At 34.7% G+C, this 26,092-nt stretch overlaps 6 protein-coding genes across 10 annotated transcripts; 3 read left to right on the top strand and 3 right to left on the bottom strand.

Annotated features, from left to right (window-relative positions):
- The first annotated feature begins 151 nt into the window (after positions 1-151).
- LOC18591433 (phosphatidylinositol/phosphatidylcholine transfer protein SFH8) lies at positions 152-5,135 on the top strand. The gene is made up of 14 exons (XM_018125812.2): positions 152-523; positions 736-1,036; positions 1,208-1,307; positions 1,576-1,842; positions 1,960-2,037; positions 2,165-2,266; positions 2,360-2,409; positions 2,487-2,586; positions 2,694-2,792; positions 2,912-3,025; positions 3,312-3,444; positions 3,917-4,308; positions 4,575-4,649; positions 4,733-5,135. Exons 1-14 carry the CDS (start codon positions 490-492, stop codon positions 4,751-4,753), a joined length of 1,866 nt encoding a protein of 621 aa, XP_017981301.1. The 5' UTR covers positions 152-489; the 3' UTR covers positions 4,754-5,135.
- Positions 5,136-5,244: 109 nt separating this feature from the next.
- On the top strand, positions 5,245-8,477 carry LOC18591434 (bifunctional dihydrofolate reductase-thymidylate synthase-like). 4 transcript variants are annotated; one of them, XM_088809338.1, is made up of 6 exons: positions 5,245-5,570; positions 5,658-6,181; positions 6,253-6,392; positions 6,529-6,626; positions 6,880-7,637; positions 8,131-8,477. In XM_088809338.1, the coding sequence occupies exons 1-4, from the start codon at positions 5,526-5,528 to the stop codon at positions 6,531-6,533; spliced, it is 714 nt and encodes a 237-aa protein (XP_088665464.1). In that variant the 5' UTR covers positions 5,245-5,525; the 3' UTR covers positions 6,534-6,626; positions 6,880-7,637; positions 8,131-8,477. The 4 variants fall into 4 exon arrangements, with proteins under 4 accessions (XP_088665464.1, XP_017981304.1, XP_088665463.1 ...); XM_088809337.1 differs by having other exon boundaries at positions 5,256-5,570; positions 6,253-6,626; positions 6,880-7,044; positions 7,307-7,637; XM_018125815.2 differs by having other exon boundaries at positions 5,254-5,570; positions 6,253-6,626; positions 7,307-7,637.
- LOC18591432 (AAA-ATPase At3g50940-like) lies at positions 7,265-8,175 on the bottom strand. The gene is made up of 2 exons (XM_088809339.1): positions 7,709-8,175; positions 7,265-7,637 (listed from the first exon to the last, which is right to left on the bottom strand). The coding sequence occupies exons 1-2, from the start codon at positions 8,158-8,160 to the stop codon at positions 7,265-7,267; spliced, it is 825 nt and encodes a 274-aa protein (XP_088665465.1). The 5' UTR covers positions 8,161-8,175.
- Positions 8,478-10,571: 2,094 nt separating the features above from the next.
- Positions 10,572-14,427, bottom strand: LOC108663126 (heavy metal-associated isoprenylated plant protein 2). Its single transcript, XM_088809229.1, has 2 exons — positions 14,307-14,427; positions 10,572-11,143 (listed from the first exon to the last, which is right to left on the bottom strand). Exons 1-2 carry the CDS (start codon positions 14,367-14,369, stop codon positions 10,793-10,795), a joined length of 414 nt encoding a protein of 137 aa, XP_088665355.1. The 5' UTR covers positions 14,370-14,427; the 3' UTR covers positions 10,572-10,792.
- LOC18591431 (inositol-pentakisphosphate 2-kinase-like) lies at positions 10,899-17,592 on the bottom strand. 2 transcript variants are annotated; one of them, XR_016028027.1, is made up of 11 exons: positions 17,282-17,592; positions 17,066-17,183; positions 16,709-16,912; positions 16,465-16,612; positions 15,901-15,941; positions 15,669-15,779; positions 14,851-15,456; positions 14,307-14,508; positions 12,685-12,831; positions 11,087-11,143; positions 10,899-11,016 (listed from the first exon to the last, which is right to left on the bottom strand). XR_016028027.1 is itself a non-coding variant. In XM_018126166.2 (8 exons), exons 2-8 carry the CDS (start codon positions 17,168-17,170, stop codon positions 14,350-14,352), a joined length of 1,374 nt encoding a protein of 457 aa, XP_017981655.1. In that variant the 5' UTR covers positions 17,171-17,183; positions 17,282-17,588; the 3' UTR covers positions 14,107-14,349. The 2 variants fall into 2 exon arrangements, 1 of the variants encoding a protein (XP_017981655.1); XM_018126166.2 differs by lacking the exons at positions 10,899-11,016; positions 11,087-11,143; positions 12,685-12,831 and having other exon boundaries at positions 14,107-14,508; positions 17,282-17,588.
- Positions 17,593-21,688: 4,096 nt separating this feature from the next.
- LOC18591430 (putative jasmonic acid carboxyl methyltransferase 2) lies at positions 21,689-24,730 on the top strand. Its single transcript, XM_007017538.3, has 4 exons — positions 21,689-21,860; positions 21,966-22,370; positions 23,743-24,015; positions 24,159-24,730. Exons 1-4 carry the CDS (start codon positions 21,786-21,788, stop codon positions 24,525-24,527), a joined length of 1,122 nt encoding a protein of 373 aa, XP_007017600.2. The 5' UTR covers positions 21,689-21,785; the 3' UTR covers positions 24,528-24,730.
- The last annotated feature ends 1,362 nt before the right edge of the window (positions 24,731-26,092 follow it).

Below are 26,092 nucleotides of genomic sequence, written 5' to 3'. Positions count from 1 at the left end.
TCTGTTACCCGTCAGCAAATTCCCGCCAAGGCCAATTACACGCGGCAGGTCATTATCTCGCCACCTGTCAACTTTTTTTTTCCAAAGTAGGATCCATCCATTCTTTTCAACTGCCTAACAGACAGGAACATATACTTAACGACAGTCGGGACCCCTCCTCCCCCCCTATCCCTTCTCTCCTCTGCGTTTCGTATTCGCTCCCCCGTCGTTTGCTTCGCCGATACTAAATATTGCCACTCCCACCCCTTTTTTTTTTTACAATCGAATCATTGCAAATTTTTTACGCTATTTATTTGTCTTTTTCTTTTTTTGTTTAGCCTCGTCGGTTCCAAAGATTGAGTCCTTTGAACTTCCGTTCTTTTAGATCCTAATAGTACTCTTTATTATTCTCGTTTATTTCAGATTTTATTTTCTCTCGTCTGTTTGTTTGAAGTGATCGCAATCGTGTTCTTGATCGTTGGATGCTTTTTGTTTATTGAACCTTTGAACATGTCTGGTCCTCTCGATCGTTTCGCAAGGCCTTGTAAGTGATTTCTCTTCATGATTCATATTCTCTGCTTTCTATTTTGAAATTCCATCATTTTTACTTATTTTGTTCTATATTTTTATGAATTCTAGGGTTTTTTTTTTGTTCATATTCGTTTTCTTGATTGTTACTGCTGTTCGTTGCTGGAGAAAATTCATTTTGAATCGGCTTTAGAGCATCGTCGATGAACTTTTTCGATTGCTATACAGGTTTTGAGGGTACTGGTAGCAATGATGAAAGGAAAGATAGGAAATCGGATTTCGAAATCTCTGAAGAGGACAGGAAGACTAGAATCGGGAACCTCAAGAAGAAGGCGATGAAGGCGTCGAGTAAATTCAGACGATCACTTAAGAAGAAAAGTAGGAGGAAAAGTGATGGTCAAATTAGATCTGTTTCGATTAAGGATATTCGAGATATTGAGGAGTTGCAGACTGTTGATGCTTTCCGTCAGGCACTAATTGCAGAGCAGTTGCTTCCTGCTAAACATGAAGATTATCATATGCTACTTAGGTACTCAATTTAGCTTTTGAGATTGTGATCTTCTTTGCTTTTATGAGTAATTGCTTGAACAATTGTTACTGTTGACAAAGATTTTTCTATAAGAAAACATGATGCAGGATTGGTTTAGCTAACTCTGTGTTTGTGCGAAGTTCCATCTCTGAAATAGGTGTTTTCTTGCAGATTCTTAAAAGCAAGGAAATTCGATATTGAAAAAGCAAAGCACATGTGGGATAATATGATCCAATGGAGAAAAGACTTTGGTACTGATACTATTTTGGAGGTGATCTCATCTAGTGATTTTATCTCATCTTATTGCAGGAATGTCCCACATCATCTTGTGGGATCTTTGTTAGTTACTATATGAAATATTTGCCTATATCATAAGTTTTTAAACTCCTTAGTTACTGTATTAAATATTTGTGTTTATCATAAGTTTAATGACATAGCTATAAATTTGTTTTTCCAAGTTGTTTATTTACTTATTGCCTGGTTTTATATGGAGCAATGCTGACTCACTTTCTAAAAAATAGTTAGTATGATTTAAGCAGGATTTTGAATTCAATGAGTTGAATGAAGTGTTGAAGTACTACCCTCAAGGTTATCATGGGGTGGATAAGGAAGGAAGACCTGTTTACATTGAATTGCTAGGAAAAGTCGACCCTAACAAGCTTATGCGAGTAACAACTTTGGAACGATATGTAAAATATCATGTGCAGGAGTTTGAAAAGTGTTTTGCAACTAAGTTTCCGGCTTGCTCCATTGCTGCAAAGAGACACATAGATTCCAGCACAACCATTTTGGATGTTCAAGGCATGGTATGTTTCATGTTGTTTATTAGATTTTATAGTCTTCCTTGCCATCATTTTATGTTTGGCCTAAGTAGAGTTTATTACACTTGCATGTTGCTCATTGCAAGTCATTTTTCTTCTTAGGGCTGTAAAAGCTTTAGCATGTCTGCACAAGATCTTGTGAGGCGGCTGCAGAAGATTGATGGTGATAACTATCCTGAGGTATGTTGTTCAAGGTGCTAATATACTTGTGTATATGTGAAAATTGCTTGTCTTTACAGTAGAATAGAAATTTTTCGGGAATCAAAATCAAGGTTATGCATTTCCTTGAATTATCTTTCCTCTGCAGACTCTGTACCGAATGTTTATCATCAATGCTGGTCCTGGTTTTAAGATGATCTGGAGGGCTGTCAAATCTTGTCTTGATTCCAAAACAGCTAGTAAGATTCATGTAAGTTCAAAATCTTTGTAGTGTTTGGCCTTTCTGTATTCTACACTCCTCAGTTGATAAAAGTTACCTTATTTTTTTTGAAATTTCTCTCAGGTTCTTGGTAGCAATTACCAGAATAAGTTGCTTGAAATCATTGATGCAAGGTAATTAATTTTTTGGTTGCATACATGTTGGTTATGTACTGGCAACTAAAGCCTTTTGATATCTTGAACTTTTTTAGTGAGTTGCCACAATTTCTGGGAGGTTGCTGCACCTGTGCTGATCAGGGAGGTTGCATGACGTCTGACAAAGGTCCCTGGAAAGACCCCAACATATTGAAGGTTTGATATGCACTCTGTGATTAAGCTTGCCCTGATTCTCTGATCCCTTTCTTTTCAGTGTTATCTCATATATGTTTTAAGCAATATGATTGTATGTCTTCATGCAGATGATTGCCAGTGGTGAAGCACTATTTTCCAGACAAATTGTGACAGTTTCAAACAGTGAAGGAAGGATAATTGCCTATGATAAGCCACGTTATCCTGTGGTATGGTCCACTAGATTTGTTTTTCACTGTGCACATCACACCTTCTCAGCTTTGAGGTTTACATTGTTAGAATTCAGTCAAATATTCTCTAATCTAGATCTGCTTTCTTACTGAGTCAGATAAAGAGTAGTGACACATCTGCAGGTGAGTCAGGATCTGAAGTGGAAGAAATTGCTTCTCCTAAGACAACTAGAAGCTACTTACATCCAATATTGGCTCCTGTTAGTGAAGAGGTAGGCCATTGCTAATTGTGTTGAATGATTATGTGGCATAACAGGATTTGAATTTTGATTCACAGTTTAAATATCATCAAACACCAGGATAGTCTTTTTGTCTATCCACGTATGCTTCACTTGCAAGTATATATGTGGATGATTTGCTCACTTCACAGATCATATTCATAAAGTAGCACAGTAACATCCTAAGATGGCTAAGTGGGAGTATGGTTACAAATACAGTCTCACACTGTAAATTCTTCTATCTTAAGTTCATTAACAACATACCATGATATTTGTATAGGCTAGAATGGCTGGTAAGGTGATCTCTGCTGGTGGTTCATATGAGTATGATGAATATGTTCCCATGATTGACAAGGTTGTGGATTCGGAATGTGAGATACAAGTGTCCCATCAGAGTCCATATAGTTCTGAAGGTTAGTGATATGAGCTTGTGTTTCAACGTTAGTTTTTTAACTCATGCCAATATGATGAGAGAAACTATTTTGTATACTGCATGCCATCTCAAGTATGAACGGAATGTTCTTGATTGTTTTCCAGCTTCTACTGCAGGATCATCATGCATGTAAATATGTTTGTTTAAAGCAAAATTTTAATGTCTTTGTCATGACCAGAGGTTTTATTTGTTGTCCATATCTTCATGCAAGACATGGTATGAAGGTCAAGATTTATTGAGAGATAATCAATCACCCACAATTAACAGAATGTTGACAGGCTATAGACATCTCTGTTCTCTTTCTCTCACTTACCTTTTCAAAGCTCCTTAGCTCATCATCACAGATTTAATCATGTCATGAGAACACTATAATCAAAACCAGAGCTCGATTATTTCTTGCCATCTTTTTCAATTTATTTGACTTTGATGAAGTCTACTGGCTTTAATTGCAGGGACTCCTCTGCCACTGGTAGAGCAAACACCAAAAGGAATTTATGGTCATATTGGTGCAGCAGTTATTGCCTTCTTGACCCTTTTTGCTTTTATCCGAACAATGGTGTTGCATCTGATGAAGAAGCAGAGTGTGACTGATTTGACACGTAGTACTCCTGACCAGCATGTTGAACCGATATACAAGGAGGAAACTCGTCCCCCTTCACCTGCTCCAAGATTTACCAAGGTAGACCTCCTGTCATCTGTCGTAAGAAGGTTGGGTGATCTAGAAGAGAAGGTAGAGATGCTACAGTCAAAGAGATTTGAGATGCCTCATGAGAAAGAGGAGTTGTTGAATGCTGCCGTTTATCGTGTGGATGCTTTAGAAGCAGAGCTAATTGCTACGAAAAAGGTAATTATTCTTGATTCCAGCTTGAGTACAGATGGTTTCTTTGATGCCACCACTTCTTATTTGATTTAAGGTCACGGCTAGCCTTGAGAAGGCATTTCAAGCCTGTCTTGATCTTTGTCCTCAACTTTCATGCTCCATTAAATGAGTCAAGCTTGACATGAGAGATCTATGATGATGCCCCTTGTTATTCGATTTAAGGTTTTCAGTGACAATGCATGTTTTCTTCCATTTGGGCATTGCTGATTGTGCTTTATATACCTGAGCAGGCTCTTCATGAAGCTTTAATGCGGCAGGAAGAACTCCTTGCTTATATAGATAGTCAAGAAGAAGCCAAGGCTCGGGTAAGTCGAACACAATAACTCTCAACCTGATAATACATGCAAACTAATTCTCATCAGCTATCTTTGAATGCATCATGATGCAGAGAAAGAGGTTTTGCTGGTGAAAATGTGATTTCTGTATCCAAAAGAAACTATATGGCGGAATTTTGATCAGCACAGCAGCATTCAATACTGTACCTTCAAGATGGACAGAAAACTACCTTTATATATATATATATATATATATATATATATATATATAGAGCTTGTTGATTCCCGGTGATATGTTGCAATCACAGAGGGGAATGCAATGTAAATAAAATACGATACAGAATATAGCTATTGTAGCACATAAGATGGCCCATACGTTTGTCATCTGGACCGGACTGGTGGCTGGTTGCTTCTTTTTTTATTATTATTATTATTTTTTTTTTTTTTTTCGGGAGGTTTGTTGCACATTTTTGAATGTTGTAGTAATATAATAGATAAAAATGGTGTTTTATATTGTATGGCACGTTTTCACATTTCATATATCTGGTAATTGGAAATTGAAATAAAGGGGTATACATTAGTACACGATTTTTCCACAAAAAAAAAAAAAAAAGGAAAAGGGAAAAGGGTTTTTCCTTTTCTTTTTGTTGGGTAAGCCCAACGCCCTTAACCCGTAAGCCTTGAGAGGAAGTAATCCGCAATAATCCAGTTGAGGTCGGTGACATTTTGGGTAAATAACAACATTTGACCTGACACCAAGACCGCCGGCGTTCCAGGCAAAAGGCAGAGCAACTATTACTGTTCCCAGTTCAACTAAACTTCTTGAATCTCTGCATAGTAATAACTCTTTTGATCTTTTGTTTCTAAGTTTGAAAATTTCGGATCTTGGGTCTCTCGTTCTTCTCAATGTTGATGCGAATCTATGGTCAGAGGAACATACTTTTCTCTAAGGTTTGTATATGTGTTATATGGCTTACTTATCTTCCTCAGCGTTCTTACTTTCGATTTATCTAAATTATTGGTGTCTTTCATTTTCAGGTTCTTCTGGGTTGTCGCACATATACAAATGGGGTTTCTGATCTTATCTCTGGGTCTGCATCATTACGATTTTTAAGGGGTTTCGACGAGTCTGCAATGCATGGATTTTCTTCAATGCCGGGTGATAATTTAAGGAGTCTGCCTAAGAGTGATTCCCTGAGGAGTTACCAAGTTGTGGTGGCTGCAACTCGTGAAATGGGGATTGGAAAAGATGGGAAGTTACCATGGAGATTACCTTCTGATCTCAAATTCTTCAAGGAGCTTACAATGACAACATCAGATCCTGAGAAGAAGAACGCTGTTGTAATGGGTAGAAAAACCTGGGAGAGTATTCCACTTGAGTATAGACCTTTACCTGGTCGCCTAAACGTTGTCCTGACTCGTTCCGAGAGTTCTAAGATTACAACTGGAGAAAATGTTGTAATATGTGGGAGCATCTCATCAGCTTTGCAATTATTAGCAGAGGTTCCTTACTGTTTATCAATAGAGAAGGTGTTTGTCATCGGAGGTGGCCAGATATTCAGGTAGATTTTAGTTACAGTTGCAAATCGTTGGTTATTGATGAAAGGGATATATATGATGTTTTATACTGCAGGGAAACACTTAATGCTCCAGGTTGTGAAGCCATCCACATTACTGAAATTGATACAAGCATTGAATGCGATACCTTCATTCCAGCTATTGATTTGTCTTGTTTCCGGCGGTGGTACTCATCCAAGCCATTAGTAGAAAATGGTATCCGGTTTTCTTTTAAAACCTATGTTCGTGTGGGAACTGCGGCAACTTTGTCTCCTTTAACTAGTGAAGTTAAGTCTTGTGGGGATTTAAATTCTAACGATTTTGATGTAAAAAACTCTACTTTCTTGCCAAGGATGATTCTTGAGAGGCATGATGACTAAATATACCTGAGACTCAGCAAGAAATCATCTCAAGTGGTCTGACCGGAGAGATCAAAATTCAGTTGCCCAGGTAGTCTGAAACTTTGGTTCTTTGCATCTTCTGTTCTTAACCTTACATTTTACCTTTTCTGTTCTTGCTGGTATTTAAATGTGAAAATGAGCATCACCATGTTGGGAGTTTGCAGATGCAATTTAATCTTTGGATATCTTTTCATGTTGCAGGATGTTCTGTTGTTTTCTCCCTGTTCAACTGGATATTTTTCTTCCTTTTCTAACGTGAACAAATGTTTTTGATACAAAGTTTTCTTGTCCTGTGAATGCAGATTTTGAGGATCAAAAAGCAGAAGAAAGACATATATTCATTATTGCATCTGTGATGCATATCAGAAGCTAGAAAGGAACATAGGGTTTAGAATGGTTGTAAAGGGAAAAGAGATTCACTGCCCTTTTTTTTAAGCATTGAAATTTCTTTCTTTGTTTTTCCTGAGGTACTGATATATATGCACAATACTTTGTACACAATTTTGCTGCTATGAATTCTGTTACTTTTCATATTAGATACCCCAATTTGAATGACAAGACATTGGTTTGATGCTGTAAAATGGTTCTGACATGATGGCTTCTAACTTAAGGAAAATTGCAGGAACTCCCCAGAACTTTGTTCAATGTTTAAACATCCCAGCTTTTGCCTAAACTTTGTTCAATGTTCTAACTTTCCTGCAGCATCTCAGCTTTTGCTCTGTCATGTAGGAATTTGATAAGGCCTTGAAGAGAAACATCTTGATCTTCACTCTTCATCAGCTCTCCTGCAACTGCAGCTGGTGTTGCCTGAACCTTCTCTAACAACCCCTTGATTTCCTCAAAAAGTGGATGATGTTGAATTTGCAAATAATTAGAAGCAAGTGCCCTGAAACCGCTAAATGTGCAATAAGTCATATGGAGATGCATGTCCATGCGTCCTGGTCTGAGCAGCACTGGATCAAGACTGTCCTTGTGATTGGTTGTGAACACTATTATCCGCTCATCTCCACAACTTGACCACAATCCATCAAGAAGTTCAGTAGACCCGAGAGAGTAACCTGTAAGTTAATATCAATGTCATCAACTATTCAACACGAATTAGGAGAAGAAATTTTCTTTATTGATGCATATATCTTGTCATCTTCAGCAGAATATAGTGAACTATCATTGTTCTCAATGACTATTATAGAACGATTACCTGTACCTATCAATAATCTCCTCAAATCCGAGTTGCACTGAACTTCCTTTAAATCCAAATTATAAACGTCAAACTTGAGATGATTAGCCATGGCAGCAACCAAGCTTGACTTTCCAGTTCCATATAACAAATACCCATGCGTCCATGCCTTCCCTACTCTCCTGTAAAACTCCTTCCTTCTTATGAACCTGTCAAGATCTTCTATTAGTGCCTTCTTCACTTCTGGATCCATTGCCATATCAAAAGTTGCTGGATGATCAAGATTGATCGTACCCCAATAATCTGTACCATTGTAATCAACTGTATGAAGCTTCAGAGACTTTTTCTCTTCTCTAATCTCTTTTGCTTTGTGAAGAATGTATGGCAGGTATGAACCCAGCACCATCTCCCTATGCTTCTTATGGAAACTCAGCTCGAAGTATTCTTCTTGTCAGAAACTGACTTATAATTCAGTGAAGAAAACAGTACCCACTTCAACTTCACACCATTGTATACATCAACCAGTTCTTGATTCTTATTGTTAGTCACTTGCAATCCTGTCTCTTTCTCGGCCTTGTTAGCCTTAACCCTTTGGCTCGACGATGACAACTTCTCACCCAAGTAAAGGTTAGCGGCATGGAAGATCTTGGTTAGCAGTGAGCCCATCAGACTCTTCAATGTCAACCGTGAGGTGAGAGGAGAAAGAGGAGGAGATCTTTCGAAGACGAGAAAAGAAGTGATCCTTGATGGAATCTGGGATGAAATCATTGGCAATGGTTCGTAGGAGAATGGCTGAGGCGGTGAGAGAGGCAGCTGATGAGAGAATAGCTTCGTACGAAGGCATTGTCTTGATGGAAACGCACATCTCTATTTCTTTCTAGTAGAGTATTCTCAGGGTTTTAGGGAGGTTTTCTGAATTATACACGGGCTTCGGAACCAGAATTCTCTCGGCTTTGGAGTCATGGACCAAGCGTCACACAACTGGCCGCCTTTCCAGGATATTGAAAGGAGCCCACAAAATCAAAGGCCCATATATTGGGTAGCCCAACAATCGGCCCACAAAGCATTTACCTTGAAAGCCCTGCCGTGGGTAACTTTACACTCTGAGACCATGTCAGTAACATCAAACTTTTTCAAGTAATTTTTTTAATCGAAATTCCTTAAAATGTAGTTAGACAGTTTCCGGGATAAAGGACTTTGGTGTCTTATTCATAATTTTATTTTATAAAATTTTCAATTAATTTCACTTTTACTGTTAAGTTATTTGTTTCTATTGTCAAGTTTTTAATTGATAATATAAAACTAAACACGTGATACAAGTGAAGTACCAAGTGGGGATCGATCTGTAATTTCGAATTTTTTCATGTAGTAAAACATCAGCTGAAATAAAAGAGAAAATGGTAATTAAACTATTCAAGCCCACTAAATTCTTTTATAGATGCAAGCAACACTAGTAGCCACCTAAAGTGAAACAAAATTAAAACATGTGACGATCTCCTTCCAAAGTCTTTTTCCTTGAAAACAAATAGACAATTGAATCAAATGAGCTTTCATGTTGATATCATATATTGATTTTGATTCATCAATAAATATAGACAGCTTTCATGGATTATATCATTATAACACTTTCTTTTTTTCTATTATCAAATCAACATCTCAATTTTGTATGTATAGTGACCGATCCATTGTCGGCAATCGGGATACATTTGTGGTTTTGGCCTAGCTAGCTAACCCCCTTCATTTAATTTATTCCCAATTTTAGAGAAGGAAGAATATGTAATTTCATGTGCCCCACCGGTCCAATTTGCTACTATTATTTTTTTTAAGGATTTTAGGGTTATAGAGAGAACCTAACATCGTGATCCACTGGTCACATCCGTGCTAACTCTAATTAAACCTCGATGTTTTTATCATTGTTAATATTCTTATTAAAGTGTTATTCCTTTTTATGTTTTAAAATGTATATTTAATATATTATCATGTATAAATTATATCCATTATCGATAAATTAAAATTAATGAAGAAACAATTTTGGTCGATTTTATTTAATAACTAAATTTTTCGTGAATTATCATTAACATAATATTTGAAGCAATCTCTAAATTATTTAAAAAATTTTAAACAAATCTTATTCTTCGAGTGCTTTCAAGTCAAATAGATTATTATGATTAATAATTAACTAATTATCTCGAGTCAAAATATCATTTGTTATCTTATATTCACATGATATTAATGTGAATGATGAAAAATATTACCTGATTATATTATAATGTTATATTAACATGACATGTCAATATATCGCATCAACGTCATATAATAGAAAATGATAAAATAACATTTTGATTGATCAACTATTAATCATAATAACTTATTTGACTCAAAATAAATAACATAATAAATAAATAAATAAAATTTTAAAATAATTTAAATTTTTTTAAAAAAATTGTGCCATTATCATTTAATTATTACATGTTGGTCCAAAAGGACAAAGTTGCTTGGGACGGGACATGACATCCCCATGCAAATTGCAAAGGACAGCCTTAGTCAGCACCATTTCACGCACGTCCTATAATATAAAGGTCACTCTTTTGTCTTTTGGTTCTCCTACGTTTTAATGGCAGGGGACCCTACAACTACAAAGAAGGATGGGTAGTTTCTTCAGAGTAATTGCAGCGGCTCACCGGCCTTCAAAGCAATTGACTCAGGACTTTGGGATTGTAAAACCAACTGCTTGAAACAGTTGAAAACAGTAACAATCATTGCCATTTGCATCCAACATGCCTTGGCAAAAATCCAAGGAAGGAAAAAGATCATTCAAAAAAAGAAAACAAGCAACTTTAAATATTCTAAAATTTGCAGAAGACATTTTGGTGGAAGCAATGACGGTTTCTGGTATACTAGGAAAAAGTTACTGTGCCTTATCTTTAGCTGCTGCAAAAGGAATGGAGTTCCTCTTCTGAATTTAGGGTTCTTGGAATCCATGAAACTAGAATATAAATTTACAACAGACGCTAAATTGTGGAATATGGAGATGTTAATTACAGAATGGAACAGTAAGTGTAAAGATCATCGCCCACAACATACCAGACATCACATTTATGGCACGTCTTTGGGGTGTAAACCACAAGATCTCTCCGGTCATCCTTCTTCTCGACCTTCTTCTCATCCTTCTTCTCATCCTTTGCAGCTGCTACACTTACGATCGATGCATGTTTTCGGAATTTCCTGACCTTCTTAATGATCTTAACCGGATCAGCTTCACCTGTCACAGTTACCGTATTTTTGGATGGATCGAGGACAATAGAAGTTATCCCGACAACGTCAGAGATTACCTTCATTACCTTCTGCCTGCACCTTGGGCAGAGGAGCTCCACTGACAGGATAGTTTTCTGCACCAGAAAAAAAGGAGTCAGACTCTGCAGTATTTTATCTAATCTCAGAACAGACATTCAATCCAATGTCATGTGAGCACTAAAAGTACTGTAGGATGTCAGTGCAGGGAGAGAATGGCAGAGCAGAATGATGAGTCAAAAATTAAATGCATAACAGAACAAACATCAAATAGCATAAAGCTATATGGGAGCTAAGTGGGTTTCAGGGGAAAGGAAACCTTTGACATGGTTTTGAATAAAGCACACACTAACTACAATTGTATAATGTTGAATGAGAACAAGCTTTTCCAGGATAAAGTAATGGATCCCAAACTTGCTATATAGTATAAATTGTTACTACATCTCTCAACTTCATTTGATTACATGTAATTTTAAAAGTGTTTTTGAGTACGGTTTTTCCTATGCTTTCGGATAGAAGTTTGGTTGGAAACTAAATGGACTGACAGTGTTAGTTGGTGACAAGTAAATGCCAGTCAGAAGGTTATTGATTGGGTTACCAATGGCATCATGCTCATTAAATGTGAATTTTTTACACACCCAAACACCACACACACAGTGACACAGGCATAGAAACAAAAACATGGCTTCATTATTCTCACTCATAATGACCTTGAATCAATTTTGAATGTAACATACCTATGTAGCACTTTTCCTGGCTCACAAAGTAACTCCTAGTCATTAAGGAAAACTATTCTAATGCTAAAAGTAAATCATACAAGCAGTAGCTCATACATGTATGACATTGATTCTGTGAAAAGTTCCAGTAGGCTGCCCAAACAATCATTTATACAGAGTAGACAGTCAGATGCTTTATTTGAGGATGTTGTTAGAGTAACCAGATAGAACATTGCATTCTGATTGCACAAGGCTGTCAATCCTAGGACCTAGAGTTTTTCAGTACAACTTTAGCAGGGTTTTCTATTATTAGTAACATTTGGGAAGATGAGAGAGTTTGTGTGTGCGTCAGTGGCAGGTCAAACTGAATGGGCAAAACTAAGACTTGTACCACTCATTTAGGTCCTTTTTAACCCAAGCCTTCAACTATAAAATACTTAGGAGATTATAAGAGGAAGAGAACTTGACCAATATGGTTCAAGCAAGCCTTCTTGGCAGTCTAAAAACCAGCTGATTTTATAGTAGAGATGGCCATTCAGCAATGAAGGCAAAAGCTTAAACTTTCTAAGCTAACAAAACTGAGACCTGAAATAGGAAGTTGTTTTATCCCACTCAAACATTAATGACTTTAGGCTGTGATGTCAGATAATTATTCCCCATAATCATAGGCAAACAAAAAAAAAGAAGCACAGGTCGTTGTAGGCAGGCAGTGGACTAGAAGTTTGAGGCTTGGAGTTGCCTTGTCCACACATCCAAAGTAAGTTTAAAAGCAGGAGTAAAGGGTAGTCTAGGAATTTCCTTGAATCGAAAAGACAAAGAAAGGTAAGAAACAATCTCCAAAGCATTAAAATGGCTTTCTAATAACAAAGTCTGGAATTATCTGAACCTATAGCAAATTACATTGAAGTATAGAACATATATACCTGGCAAGCCAAAAATATGTCGAAGTTGCAGACATATAACTCTCGTAACTCAGAGTACCCCCCTTCAATGGTCCAAGCACTTTAGAACTGGCATCTCCAGCTGTCCAGCTCTGATTGGACAAAAGGTCTACAAAACTCCAATATAAACTACACAAAGGGGAATAACTTCAAAGGAACAGGAGACAGAATTGCACTAATTTGGCACATATGCAAGGCCCCAAAACATCGTAGAGCTTTCATATCTTCAAATCAAATGCTTGTATGATTACAGGCTTATGGCCGAGGAGACCATAGACCATGGTAATTAACCTCACACAGAAGATTAGCTCAAAATTAAAAAACAACAGAGCTTCAAGCTGTCTAGAAAGATGCACCACTTTGTTAAAGAAAAAAAACTACAAACATTAATGTTATCTGAAAATCAAGGTCCCCTTCATATCTTCAAGTAGTTGTTGTAAGAAGTTTATTACGTTAGATTCCTTCACATGCAAACATTACACAAAATAATCAGGCTTAAGAAGGAAATAAAGAAGGGAATTGATTAGATAGGTTTTCACACAAAAATTCTGCTTTTCAATAAGCTTTTAAGCAAGAGTACATTTAAGAAAGTCAGCTAATAACTTCAACATCACCACAAGATACCAACAAAGTTCCCACTAGAAACAGTAAATTTAACATCCAGCTGTATGAATTAATTGGGCACGTGGGCTCAAGATATAATGGCAGTGAGTAGTTGACACATCATTTTCCCTGTTAGCCCAAACCCTTATGGTCTGTCATTTTTTCTTTCTCTCCTGTTAAGCCCCCACTAGTAAATGGTGAGAAGATTTTAACCAGTTCTCCCTCTGAAACCAGATGAGAAATGTATGTGTGGTAGCATTACAATTTACAAATTTATAACATTGCAAGAATTCAAATGCATTAACTCTCTCGAACATGATTAATTATCTTTCTCCACAATACTAGCCGATAAGAGCTGAATACAAAAGCAATTCAAAGGAAACGTTTCAAGTTCAAATGGAAAAAAGGTCTTGCATAGCCTCAGCATAGATGATTCTTGACAACTTAATACCTCAAAAGTGGAAGGTGATTTTACTTCAAGGGGTTGAGAATTGAGAAATATTATAGCTTTACAAAACACAGAGAGAATTTATGTCATAGACTAGAAAGAACAAAGTATAGGAGTAAAGATTTTGGTAAATCATCAAGTAACTGAACTCTGGTAAGTGTAAGACAAACTGCATAGCGAGTTACAGAGTTATGCACATGGTTTATCTGATTTAAAGGCAGTCCATGTTACATTGGTCATTGCACAACAAATTGGAAAAAGGATTAACACATAGGTAAATCTGATATAAATCAGTGAATATCCAACTGCTGTAAAAGTAGAGGATCATTCAGTTTCCACATGAAAAGGAGGGAAACGAAAAAGAAATTAAGTAGTATAAATCTTTAAGCAAAAGATACAGACAACAGATTCCCCAAGAAAGGGAAATCCAAAAGCCCCAAAAAGAGGTGAAGGAAGAATTTGAGCCTAAAGATGAGCAATACCCATCTGCACTTTACAACCTTTACTTTTACAACAACAGTTTAGGAAACATATAAGAACTACTTGCACTTACCAGTAGAATCTTCAATAAACAAGTTGTCTCAGAGGCATATCTTTCATCTCGATACACTTCCATAGGAATCCATTCTAACAGCTTTATCTGCTCGATGCTCAGTTTTCACCTTCTGAGAATAGCAGCTAACTATCTTCTTATCTAATTTGTAATAGTACTCCATTTTCTTCAAAGGTTTCAAATCCAGATCAATGAAATACACCTAGAAATTTGCAAATTAGATAAAATATATATGTAGGAAGAGACGAAACCTTGCCACAGAGGACTTTGATTTCAGCCCAAAAACTTTTCCTCAATATAGTAAAAGAAAGAGCCATATAGTTTTTCTAGGTTCATTTAAAGATTGAGCAAATTAGAATAGCTCCTGAGAACATTTTGATTTCAAACCATCAAAAAATTTTGAATTGAAGTAGTTTTAAACAACAACCCAAAGCATGCAGACAAAGTATTTTGAGCAATTTCATTCAAATGCTATGACAATACTAAATAATTTCAGTACTAACAATGAACACTGAAACTCTATGACAATGGCAAAGGAGCTTACCTTGTACTCAAAAACCTGGTTAGTTGATCCTAGATATACAGAATTTTTAGAGGACCCTGATTGTAACTCTCCATCTTCCTTTGGTCTAAAACTAATCATCAAACTGCAGTCCTTTGCAGTTGCAGCCATCAAATAGTCCTTCACAATCTTCAAGCTTTCATCTAACGGAATGGAGTGCAAGGAGGTATACTGGTGTGATAATTTGTCATTACTTAATTCTCTACAAACCGCACAAGGTTGAGAAATTATGTTATAATAAGCATGAATCGCCCCTTCAATGTCGTAAGCATCAAGCTTCTGAACTTCAAGAAGTTGATCTAATACTCCACAAGTATAAACTGTGTCAGCAACAAGCTGTATAAAACTTGTTGTGCGCAGGCCATTATCTGCCTGAATGACACTCTTAAGTGCATCTTCAAAGGCCTCACCAACCAGAACAGTGGTGTTGTCTGTGCCACCACCTGAGCCCCCAAATACACGAGAACCATTCAAAAATACACGGAAATTGTTCTGAGGAGTGGCATATAGTGCTTTGATAGCTTTACAGATCCTGTCTCTGGATCCAGAGAATAGATCCAGTGGATTATATTCACTATATTCTGATATCTGTAAAGTAAATATTTTTAGAAACTGTCAGAATCATTAAAAAAGTGAGAATAAACATATATATCAACAAAATGGCCATATTAGGTAATATATTGTGGGGGGGGGGGGGAAGGGGTGGGTTGATGCTAGAATAGACATTCATCCCTTGCATGTGGAATAATTAATAACCTAGCTCCAACAAACACCCAGTAATGTGAAGAAACAAAAGTTACCTCTTGTTTATGCAACTTCAGTGCTTGGTGCATTCTGAACCTAGTTATGATTCTTTTAAGAGCATTTTCTTCAGCTATGAATCTTGAAATTGGGAGAAATCCACATTTGGGCTACTTTATGGAAACGAAAGGAAGGTAAAACTTAGTAGAGCAAACAAAAATGTATAACGCACCAAAAATATAAGTTGATCACACAAATAAATTGAGGAAAATAGGCATAAAAGAAATCCACCTTTATCTCAACGGTTACACATGGTCCACCTTTCAGAGTACCTGAAATGAGGAAAGTGCAATGATATAAAAACCCAACAGATTCTTTGCTATTTCATAAACTAATTTAATCATTTGCAATGGAAATCTAGGTTCATATTTGTTTAGATTTAACTACTCATATTCTGACATATGAGATAAGTTCTAGGAAAATGAAAAATGCAGAAGACCACATACACGTCTATTAGCTGTTTTCCAGCTCCTGGATTTTCACACATGAATAACATTGCATGAGTATGAGATAGCAATCTAGTCAACAAAATCACATTAAGAACAACAATGCTTCAACTGGCCAGTTTGCACAAAGTAATTTAAGATATACAAATTTCCAAATAAACAATATACTGAGAGCTACTTCCAAATCTGTACTACCAGGTAAACAGTTTGCAACCTACATCCTAGAGAAAGTATGTTCTGCTAGTATGTTCGCTCCTATAAGGATAAGACTGGAAGGCAGCTAGAGACCTATCACCTATCTACAACATGGGAAAATACATCACACTAGATCAGGAGAAGGCGAAATTACCATTTGGAAAGACTGAGTGATCGGATATGATCAGCGCAGTATCACGATTTGCATCAACCTGTGATGAATCCACGCGCCAAGCGGGCCGTTGACAAATCACATTGTTATCAACAGACTCGAGGAATTCCTTAGTAACACGAACACGTATCTGCCAAACTCAAAGACCAAGAATCCAAAAATCAACCACCTTAACTTTCAAGCATAAGCAATTATATAAAACCAGGATATTTATATATTTATATACCCCAGCATCAACATGTTTTGGGCCTAACAACGGGCTCATGACATGCTTAACGTAAAGTTGCTCAACGATCTCTCTGTTTGGCGACGCCGTAAGCTCCATATCTTCTCGCCAAAGGAGCTGCTCCTGCGTTGTTAAAGATCCGTTTCCGTTCACTCCATTTTTGTCGTTCCGTGGTGACTTTTGTATTCGCATCACTTTCCCGATCTTATTATTTTATCAATAAAATTCCAAACAAAAAAAAAAAAAGAAATAAGCAACGAAATTGAATAAAAACAAATTCAATTTTCTACTCCACTTTCAGTTTCTTAATAGATTCAAAATTCTCAAAAAAAAGAAAAAATCGCTGGAGGAACCTACAAATGCGGGAGATGATCCAGTGTAAGCGAGAACAAGATTAGCAGCTCCTTCCCCTCTATACACCCAATCAACTGCATCCTTTTGCTCTAAAACCACTTTCTCCATTTATCTAAGGCGGCTGCGATTCATTCACCAATAAAAAGCATAATCAAAAATAAAAACAAAAAGCTAAAATCCAATAGTAAAAAAAAAAAAAACTTAAAATGCATTCTGTACCAGATCGGAAAATCTAAGAACAATGCGATTAAAGTAAAAGCACTAAATAATCGAGAAAATCACAGCCGAAAAATCGGAAATAAATTGCGAACAGAAAAGAAGGCGGAATTTTGATTTTAATAAAACGTAAAGGGTGTTGGAGCTATCTTCTTCCTTTTTTTTTTTTTTTTGAAGAAATAGAAAAAAGCGAGACTGCAATCAGTATTAGCGCAGCTTTTAGTTTGACTCAATAAAATAAATTTAAAAAATAAAAAAGAATTGGCCGCTTTTTGCTGAAAGTATTGGGAAACGGGGATGTGGATTTATGTGTCATTTTACCCCCAGATAATTAAAAAAGTAGAGAGAATTTTGGCAATTTGCCCCTTTGGATTCGAGATTCCTGGAACGACATGGAATTGTAAAAGTCGATGCATAAAACGACAATTCCTTTTCTCTTTTTTCTTTTTGGTGGATCCAAAAATGGAAAAATAGATTGCCTTTTTAAGAAGTGAATTGGGATGGGGACAGTCCGAGATTAAGCAATAACACTAGTATTATTATATTTGTACTTATTTTATTTTATTTTAAAAAATTTTAAATATTATGAAGACTAAAAAAATAAATAATTATAACAACACTTTTGATTTACGAAATAAAATAAAAAAGAAATATAAATTAGTATTATTGAATCGAATCATAAAATCCCAATTTACGCAAGAATATTTTGCGAAAGCACGAGACTAGCGGTAGATAACAAAGATTCTTATAGCCTAAGGTATTGGCCTTAAATGACGAGAATTATTGACAGCAAATAATTGGGCATTAGGATGAGGAATAACATACAAAAGAAATTCCAAAATAAAATAAAAGGTAGTATTATTCTTTTAAATCTTATCTGCAAAGGGGGAAAATTAGCACGTTTTATTCCTAATAGCTTAGAGCATGACTTTTGGAGTTGAAATGCTAAGCAAAAGGGGAAAGAAAATAAAAAACACCCAATATTCCCTTTTATGTCATCAAATATGGTTGATTGAGTGGATGTCAAATTCGTAAACTTTTTATTCGAGATTGAAAAATTTTATCTTGCGTATCGAATCTCTCGAAACTCAATTGGATGATCAAAAAATTCAACATATTCTCTATATTGTAAATAAATTGATCGATGAATTTGATAAAAATAACATTTTTGGAATAATTGTTTGTGTTTAATTCAATCCAAGATATTTAAATAGCGAAAGTTGGTGCTATTCTTTTCATGAAAAAATATGTTGAAAATGAGAAAATAAAAAGTACTTTCATTTGACTTTAGGAGTTTGTAAGCAACTTAAAGATAAGTCAAGTTTACTAGTACCGTCAACTTCTTCCTTTTTGCTTTAAAAGTGGAGGAGGGGGAAAGTAATGTAACTGAAATCATGGGACACCTTTCTATTGTCGAGGCCCAAATCTCTGGGGCCATAGATTGACTTGTAGTTGCAGAAACAAAAGAATAGATTTCATTTTGTAACAGGGGAGCTAATTAAAGAGACTAAACCCTACATTTTAAGCAGGAGTTAGAGGTCATTTGCTTTTACTTCTGTATATGCAGCTGCAAAACTAGATTAATTCATTTAGGTTGATTACCTAATTAGTAGATATATAACATAATAATATTAAAAAAATAGATGAAAATAATAATCACAAATTTATGTTATGTTATTTGAGTTAGAAGGCTGTTAAAATAAATACGTTATTTTCAAATATACACGTTCCGTTATAAATTTTTTTTAAAATAAGCTCGAGAAAAATAACTGCAAATTGATTCTCATACGCATTAGAGCATGTTAAATTCCCGATAGGGAAGTAAGATCCTTTTTAGCTCGTTGTACATGCAACGCAATAAATAAACGTTTTGATTGAGGGGGGGAAAAAATGGGCGTGGGGCAATATCCTGGCAAATGCTGCATGATGACACTCATGCAGAAAGGGTAATTCGCAAGGTCCAAGTTTGGTCGAATTCGATCCCCACTCCTTATTCGTTGCTGAGGAATCGTCGGTGCTCTTCAACATGCGGTGGAAAACAATTCAATTCATGTACGCAGGCGGAAAGTTGTGTATGTCTCAAGGACACTGAATTTTTCAGTGTCCCTTAGAACTATGCAAGGACAAAAGATTATGTTCCATACAAAATGTGAAAGCGGTGTGACCTCTACGGCTAGACACCAATAGAAATGTTTTCTCATTTGATATGTATAATTTTACATTGCGTGTTTTAATTTTATGATTGATTAGACATTAAATAAAGATAAAAAAATCTCTATTCGGATTAATGTTATTGTTGAGACCAAACTAAATTTTATGGTTGAAACACTAAAGATAAACAGTCTCTATTCGGCTTAATACTATGGTGAATTGGTGAGGACCATGCTATACTTTCGGTTTGGTATTATGTTTTGGTCCAATATTTTTTTTTTTGAAAAGTATGTAAGTAAGAAAATTTACAAAATACAAAAGTCAATATGTATTGAAAGAGACCGAGTGAATGGTGGTTGTGGTTTCTATGGCTTGGTTTATTTCATAATGAAAAGATTATATTAATGTGTTATTTATAATTTTAATTTTAATTTTTTATCATAAATGAAAAATTAATCATTGAATTTAGATTATATATAAATAAGAAATAACCCTCTCTCAGTCTTGTCGTTATAAATTTCAACCTAATCACCTCAAGATTCTAACATGAAATCTCTATAATTTTATCTTCAATTATCGTATTTATGATTTGTCTTTTTGAAAAGCTATAAGAGATATTTAATTAATGAAGAGAAAAAAAAGAATGATATATTATTATAATTAAATTTGAAATTGAGATTTTTTTTGTACACAAAAGTGTTTACATTTGACATTTTTATCCTATCTCTTTTGATGAATTTCGTGTGTGTGTATATATATATATATAAATTTATTTATTTATTATTAATTTTTCATGTGGGCTAAGGTGGTCTTAAAGTAGATAAGAAAGATTAAAAGAAAGCTAGACTTGACAATTCGTGTTAACGTATCATAAATGTGTCAGATACGATTAGATACGAAACACGTTAAGGTTAAATACGAATACAACACGTTTAACATTAGTATTTTAAATTTGAAACACATACACATATACGTTTAATACACGTGTAACACGACGTAATTAACACGTTTAACACGATTAAATAAAAATATTTACAATTAAATATAATTTTATTATTGAAATTTAAAATTTATAATTATAATAAAACAAAAATAATAATAACATCAAATAATCACTAAAAGTTAAAAATTAAGATTGAGCATGTATAATTATATTATATCTTTTATAAAATTAAAAAAAATATTAAAAAATTATTTAAAATTATTTATATAAGATTAAAATAATTTTTAATTATTAATTTTTAATATGTTAATAAATGTGTCACGTATATACATTTAAACACAATAACAAGATTAAGTAAACGTGTTTATCATATTAAACACGAAACACATTAACACTAAACTCAAAACCTGTTTAATCCATATATTATCTTGTCGTATTCAAAATTACCAGATCTAAGAAAAACTGTAAAGACATTGTACATAGTCTTGATCCTTGGGTCGGGTGGTTTCAAAATGAAGATAAAAACAAAAGCTTAGCCACTTAGTTCATTATAATCTTATAATTGGACTTTTTCATTTTATGGGATTTTGAAGAACTTTGAATGTGCAATATTATCTACCGAAATTACTATCATATCAAATTAACACATACATTAAATACTAAGTACGTAATTAAATGTCACAAGTTACTTATAATTAAATATAAAACGTGATACGTGCACTTCATTCTTATCGTTACAATCAATGTTTGCTAGATTAGATATTTGCTACTAAAAGGTAGGCAAACGAGCGACTTAATCAATCAATCATGCATCAGATGCCTAAGTATGGCGAATTGGAGATAGGGAAGGGCCCGCTTTATGTATTTTTTTTATTTAAACGTTTAATGTTTGGTTACGATGGCCATTTTCTTGTCCATCTTTTAATTTTAAAATGTATCAAAATCGAAATTCGTTTTTTAGATATTTAATATTCTTAATTTTTTATATTTTAAAATTATTTTTTAATTTGTTATATTGAAAAGTATTGTATATTTATATTATAAAAAATTTTAAAATTTAATATAAAATATATCAAAATTAAAATTTTTATCTTAAATTTTTATGAAAGTATAATTAAATCCAATTATGTAAGAATATAATCAATAATCCGATTTTTTATCTTCGGATAAGTACCTAAATATAATTATATATAATACAATATTTATCTTTTTTTTATAACCATATATATTACTTTTTACTGAATGCACCTCAACCACGCAGCCACATTTATTACTTTTACAAGAGATAATTAAGCTTCGCCTCCGACCAAGCTCATCAGACCATAAATAGGGCACGAAATACCCTCCACTCTTCGTTCTGCCCTTCTCTGTACAACTCTCAGAGAGCAAAAGAGAGGACGAGACAGAGAAATAATGGAAGTAATGCAAGTACTTCACATGAACAAAGGGAATGGAGAGACTAGTTATGCAAAGAACTCGACGGTTCAGGTGGTTGTCTTCGCCTTTCGAAATCTCATATACCTGTTTGCCGTTTAAATGTTGGTTGGTTTTTTACTTAAATGTATGTCTTGCCTTTTCTTTCGATTTTTGTAGAGCAAAATCATATCTGTCGGGAAGCCAATCATAGAGGAAGCAGTACATGAAATCTCGTGCAACAATGTCCTAGAGAGCATGGGAATTGCAGACTTGGGTTGCTCGTCAGGACCCAACACCTTATCCGTGATCTCCGAGATCATGGACATGGTACAAACCACAAGCCGTCGTCTCGGCCGCCCGGTACCGGAGTTTAGGGTGTACCTGAATGATCTCTACAGCAATGATTTCAATTACATATTCATGTCATTACCGGCATTCTACCACAGACTGAAAGAAGAGAAGGGCATCGGGTGCGGATCCTGCTATATATCTGGTGTAGCAGGCTCCTTCTATGGCAGATTGTTCCCTAGCAAGAGCCTTCACTTCGTGCACTCTTCTTCCAGTCTTCACTGGCTCTCCCAGGTTAGTGTGAAATGATGGAAAAAGAGTTCACGTTTCAACAACCACCTAAACTGTTATTGAGTGACAGCCATAAATTTTTGTTATAGTCTTCCTTTTATTTAGAACCTTGATCGTAGACTCGTAGTAGATGAATTGATTCCTTTTTCATATATATTATGAGAATTTGAGGAACTTTTAGGCAGGCGATATCATCCACTGGAATTACTATATAATATCAAATCAAGATATATATGGAATACTAATCACTTAATAAATATTTTAAGTTATTTAAAATTAAATTTAAAATATGATAGTGTGTGTAATTGTTATTGTTAAAATCAATATCCGTTAAATTAATAATACTTTGCTTGTTGAAATATTTTTCATCCGATTGTTCAAAAATTATGTTAAAAAATATTATCGATACTATTTTCATAATCAAAACAAAAATGACATTTGTTATAAATACGAAAGTTTTTAATTAAATAATAAAAATAACTTAATTATTTACTTTTTATCATAAAATATTTTAATAGATTTAATTAATCATTTAACGCTTGCTGATTTTTGACCAAAGCAATAGTAATAACAGAAGGAAATAGTTTGCAAAAAAAATAATAATAGAAGGAAATAAATACCTAAAGAAATTTTAGGGAAGGAAGACAATGGTAGTTGTGCTGGGCGGTGGTAGTCTTTGATGTCCAATAACTATCGCTACCGTCGTATCATTATCCAATTGTGGGCCAATCATTCACGGGAACCGTGGGCAACCTATTCGTGTCTAATGTTGCATTTGAATTCGGTATATTATTTATATATTTTATATATTCATAATTTTAAAAATATTTATTTAAAAAAATATTAAAATTTTATCTTTATATATGTACGTATGAAAGGACACTTTATGACTAAATGATAATACCGACATTATCGAAAAAAATCTCAAATCTAATATTAGATAAGAAATTGAAATGGTGGGCTGTCCATCAATCAGTTTATTCCCACTTCTCATAGAATTAATTTGCATATAAATCTCATTAATTTGTCATTATATATCTTATGTATATATAAAAGTAAATTAAATCTGCTCTTGAAAATAAAATTTTTGAATTTCATTTATAAATCAAACTTGCAAAAAATAAATATCAAAATTATATCTGATACGAAGTTGAATTCAGATAATATTTTAAATTTTTATTGAAATTTTAGTACAGATGGAGGTCACTATCAAAAATTTCTATATTGATATGAAATTAAGTAGGGAAATTATCCTACTTAATTAATATGTTAAACTTGTAGCCACGTTGAGAGAAATAATCTCAATGTTCTTGTTATTAATGACTAATGTACGTTAGGTTTAGTATGCTAAGGAAGGAATGCTGAATTTGTACAGGTTCCGCCTGGCCTGGAGAGCAAGGCTCTCGCTCCTTTGAATAAGGGAAAGGTCTATATATCAAAAAGCAGCCCTCAAAGCGTGCTGAATGCGTACTCATTGCAGTTCCAGAATGACTTTTCAATGTTCATAGAGTCACGTTCGCAAGAATTGGTTCCCGGTGGCCGCATGGTTCTTTCCTTCATGGGCAGGAGATCCACTGATCCCACAACTGAAGAAAGCTGCCATCACTGGGAGCTGTTAGCCCAAGCAATAATGAGCCTGGTTAGAGAGGTATACACGAAATTTCACATCATTGTTCCCTTATCTTTTCCCCTTAAAGAAAGAATCACATGAAGGATTGGATTAGAATCAATCCTTGAAAGTGGAATGAGCTTTCCAGGTTGACAAACTAACTAAGACGGTGGACTTTCCAGGGTCTGATTGAAGAGGCAAAAGTTGATTCTTTCAATGCCCCTTACTATGCTCCCTGTGCTGAGGAAATTAAGGTGGAGATACAAAAGGTAGGGTCTTTCGTGATCGATCGCCTTGAAGGTTTTGAAATCGACTGGGATGGAGGTGCTGTCAGTGACGTCCAGACAGCACAAGGGAAACTATTGATCGGACAGCGAGTGGCAAAAACCATCAGAGCCGTGGTGGAATCAATGCTGGAATCTCACTTTGGAATTGGACAAGATATAATGGATGATTTATTCAGCAGGTATGCAGAGATTGTTGGGAATCACTTGTCGAAGACTAGAACCAAGTACATCAATTTGGTGATTTCCCTTATTAAAAAGGGGTAATCAAGTCCAATTGGACGAACATCTTAACGAAAAGGTCTGCATTTTTTGTATGTCTGTTTACATAGGAGAGTACTATAAAATCCAAAGGAAAGAGATATAAGTGAAGCTTCGGGCACTAGAAGCCAGTTGTAATAGTTTGGGATAAATAAGAATGTATTGTTTCCTCCTTGAGAAATAATATTCATGAAGTTAAATTATTCTAAGTCCAACGACCAATCAGGGCATTTGAAATTTTGAACACAAGCACCAGGAAGAAACATGATGGTAGACAGTACAACAATAGTGCAATTTGTTTTGCTTCAAATTTTACCGGCGTTACTCTCATTGGCCTTGGTCAGACCGATTCAACGTGTGAAATTTTCATTACGATGTTCGGCTACTGGAACTTCTCAACGTGTGGCTCTAAGATTATCCGACATCTTTCTCCAACCTCCCAAGAAGTCATCGTCGGCGACCGAAATCTTCGAATAAAATCTGAGTACCAATTTAATGTAGAACAGACTCATAGGTACTATTGTCAGAACGTGCAGAATCAACTATCATCCTCCGAAATCAATAGGGTAAGAATCTAGGCATCTAGCCAACTCACAGCTTGCCGTGGAGGATCCTATAACGTAGGTGCTAGTAGGTACGGCTAATTAAGCTTGTGGAAAACTTGTAGATACCCAAGTCTAATGCATGAAGCTTGTGCCGCTGAAGAATATGACACTTTTTTGTCTCATTAGATGTACAATATGAATAAAAACTTTTTTGTCTCATTTGATGTTTTATTGATTTTTTAAAATTTTATGTTATGTATTTAATAAAATTTTGTTTTTAAATTTAATATTTAAGGATTAAATTTTTTTTATTGATAGTTGAAGATTGAATATATAAGATAAAATTTAAGAAATGAAACTTTCTAAGTACGTTATTTTGTCTATTGAATGGAAGACCTTTTTGTTGGTCTCAATTATATGTGTTAGAAGGAGGTGAATAGCACAAATCGACTATTGATAAAATGAATAACTAATTTTCAAAACAAAAAAAATAAAAACAGAGTATATAATGCGTAACAATTTATAGTGATTCGGTCAAAGATCTACATCCACTATCTTGATTATTCAATCAATAATTTTTTCAATAAATCCACTAAGAATCGGTGAAATTTATAAGCTTTCATCAAGCTTTACAGTGGCTTTTAGCAAGCTTAGCCAAAACCTTTTACACTAATTTTTCACGGACTAAACTAAAACTCAAAGTAATTTTTTCAAAGCTCAACCACAACCTACAACAATCAAGTTGTCCCAAGCTTTAATAATTCCTTAGAGTGACTTCCTCACTTTTAAGAATACAAGAAAAGTAGTAAAAAAAAATACTTATGATCACTGATTGATCTGAGTGATACAAGATTGAATGCAAATTATAAATTCAAAGAATATGTATTTAAGTGCAGACAAATGCAGTGAATATTTTTTGGTTTTTCAACTTTCTATAACTCAAATCTCATTCAAGGTTTTTGAAAAACTTGTTTCTAACCATTGGAATATCTTTTTATATTTGAAGAAACATCTCTGATGGCAGTT

Source organism: Theobroma cacao, chromosome 8 (genome assembly GCF_053813885.1).
Source record: "Theobroma cacao isolate CCN51 chromosome 8, ASM5381388v1, whole genome shotgun sequence".
NCBI classification, from domain to species: Eukaryota; Viridiplantae; Streptophyta; class Magnoliopsida; order Malvales; family Malvaceae; genus Theobroma; species Theobroma cacao.
Note: the sequence above shows the minus strand (reverse complement) of the source record. Positions and strands in the feature narration are given on the sequence as shown.

Excerpts from the sequence above, each read along its gene's own strand:
- LOC18591433 (XM_018125812.2), top strand. The coding sequence starts at position 490 with ATGTCTGGTCCTCTCGATCGTTTCGCAAGGCCTT. Across the intron at positions 1,308-1,575 it reads GTACTGATACTATTTTGGAG|GATTTTGAATTCAATGAGTT; the intron begins GTGATCTCATCT and ends TGATTTAAGCAG. Across the intron at positions 2,410-2,486 it reads CTTGAAATCATTGATGCAAG|TGAGTTGCCACAATTTCTGG; the intron begins GTAATTAATTTT and ends GAACTTTTTTAG.
- LOC18591434 (XM_018125815.2), top strand. The coding sequence starts at position 5,526 with ATGTTGATGCGAATCTATGGTCAGAGGAACATACTTTTCTCTAAG. Across the intron at positions 5,571-5,657 it reads GGAACATACTTTTCTCTAAG|GTTCTTCTGGGTTGTCGCAC; the intron begins GTTTGTATATGT and ends TTTCATTTTCAG. Across the intron at positions 6,182-6,252 it reads GGAGGTGGCCAGATATTCAG|GGAAACACTTAATGCTCCAG; the intron begins GTAGATTTTAGT and ends TTTATACTGCAG.
- LOC18591432 (XM_088809339.1), bottom strand. The coding sequence starts at position 8,160 with ATGGTGCTGGGTTCATACCTGCCATACATTCTTCACAAAGCAAAAGAG. Across the intron at positions 7,638-7,708 it reads TCTGCTGAAGATGACAAGAT|AGGTTACTCTCTCGGGTCTA; the intron begins ATATGCATCAAT and ends ATATTAACTTAC.
- LOC108663126 (XM_088809229.1), bottom strand. The coding sequence starts at position 14,369 with ATGGAAGTGTATCGAGATGAAAGATATGCCTCTGAGACAACTTGTTTA. Across the intron at positions 11,144-14,306 it reads GTTTATTGAAGATTCTACTG|AAAACTATCCTGTCAGTGGA; the intron begins GTAAGTGCAAGT and ends TTTCTGGTGCAG.
- LOC18591431 (XM_018126166.2), bottom strand. The coding sequence starts at position 17,170 with ATGGAGAAAGTGGTTTTAGAGCAAAAGGATGCAGTTGATTGGGTGTAT. Across the intron at positions 15,457-15,668 it reads TGAAGTTGCATAAACAAGAG|ATATCAGAATATAGTGAATA; the intron begins GTAACTTTTGTT and ends TTTACTTTACAG. Across the intron at positions 14,509-14,850 it reads ACCAGGTTTTTGAGTACAAG|GTGTATTTCATTGATCTGGA; the intron begins GTAAGCTCCTTT and ends GCAAATTTCTAG.
- LOC18591430 (XM_007017538.3), top strand. The coding sequence starts at position 21,786 with ATGGAAGTAATGCAAGTACTTCACATGAACAAAGGGAATGGAGAGACT. Across the intron at positions 21,861-21,965 it reads CAAAGAACTCGACGGTTCAG|AGCAAAATCATATCTGTCGG; the intron begins GTGGTTGTCTTC and ends CGATTTTTGTAG. Across the intron at positions 22,371-23,742 it reads GTCTTCACTGGCTCTCCCAG|GTTCCGCCTGGCCTGGAGAG; the intron begins GTTAGTGTGAAA and ends GAATTTGTACAG.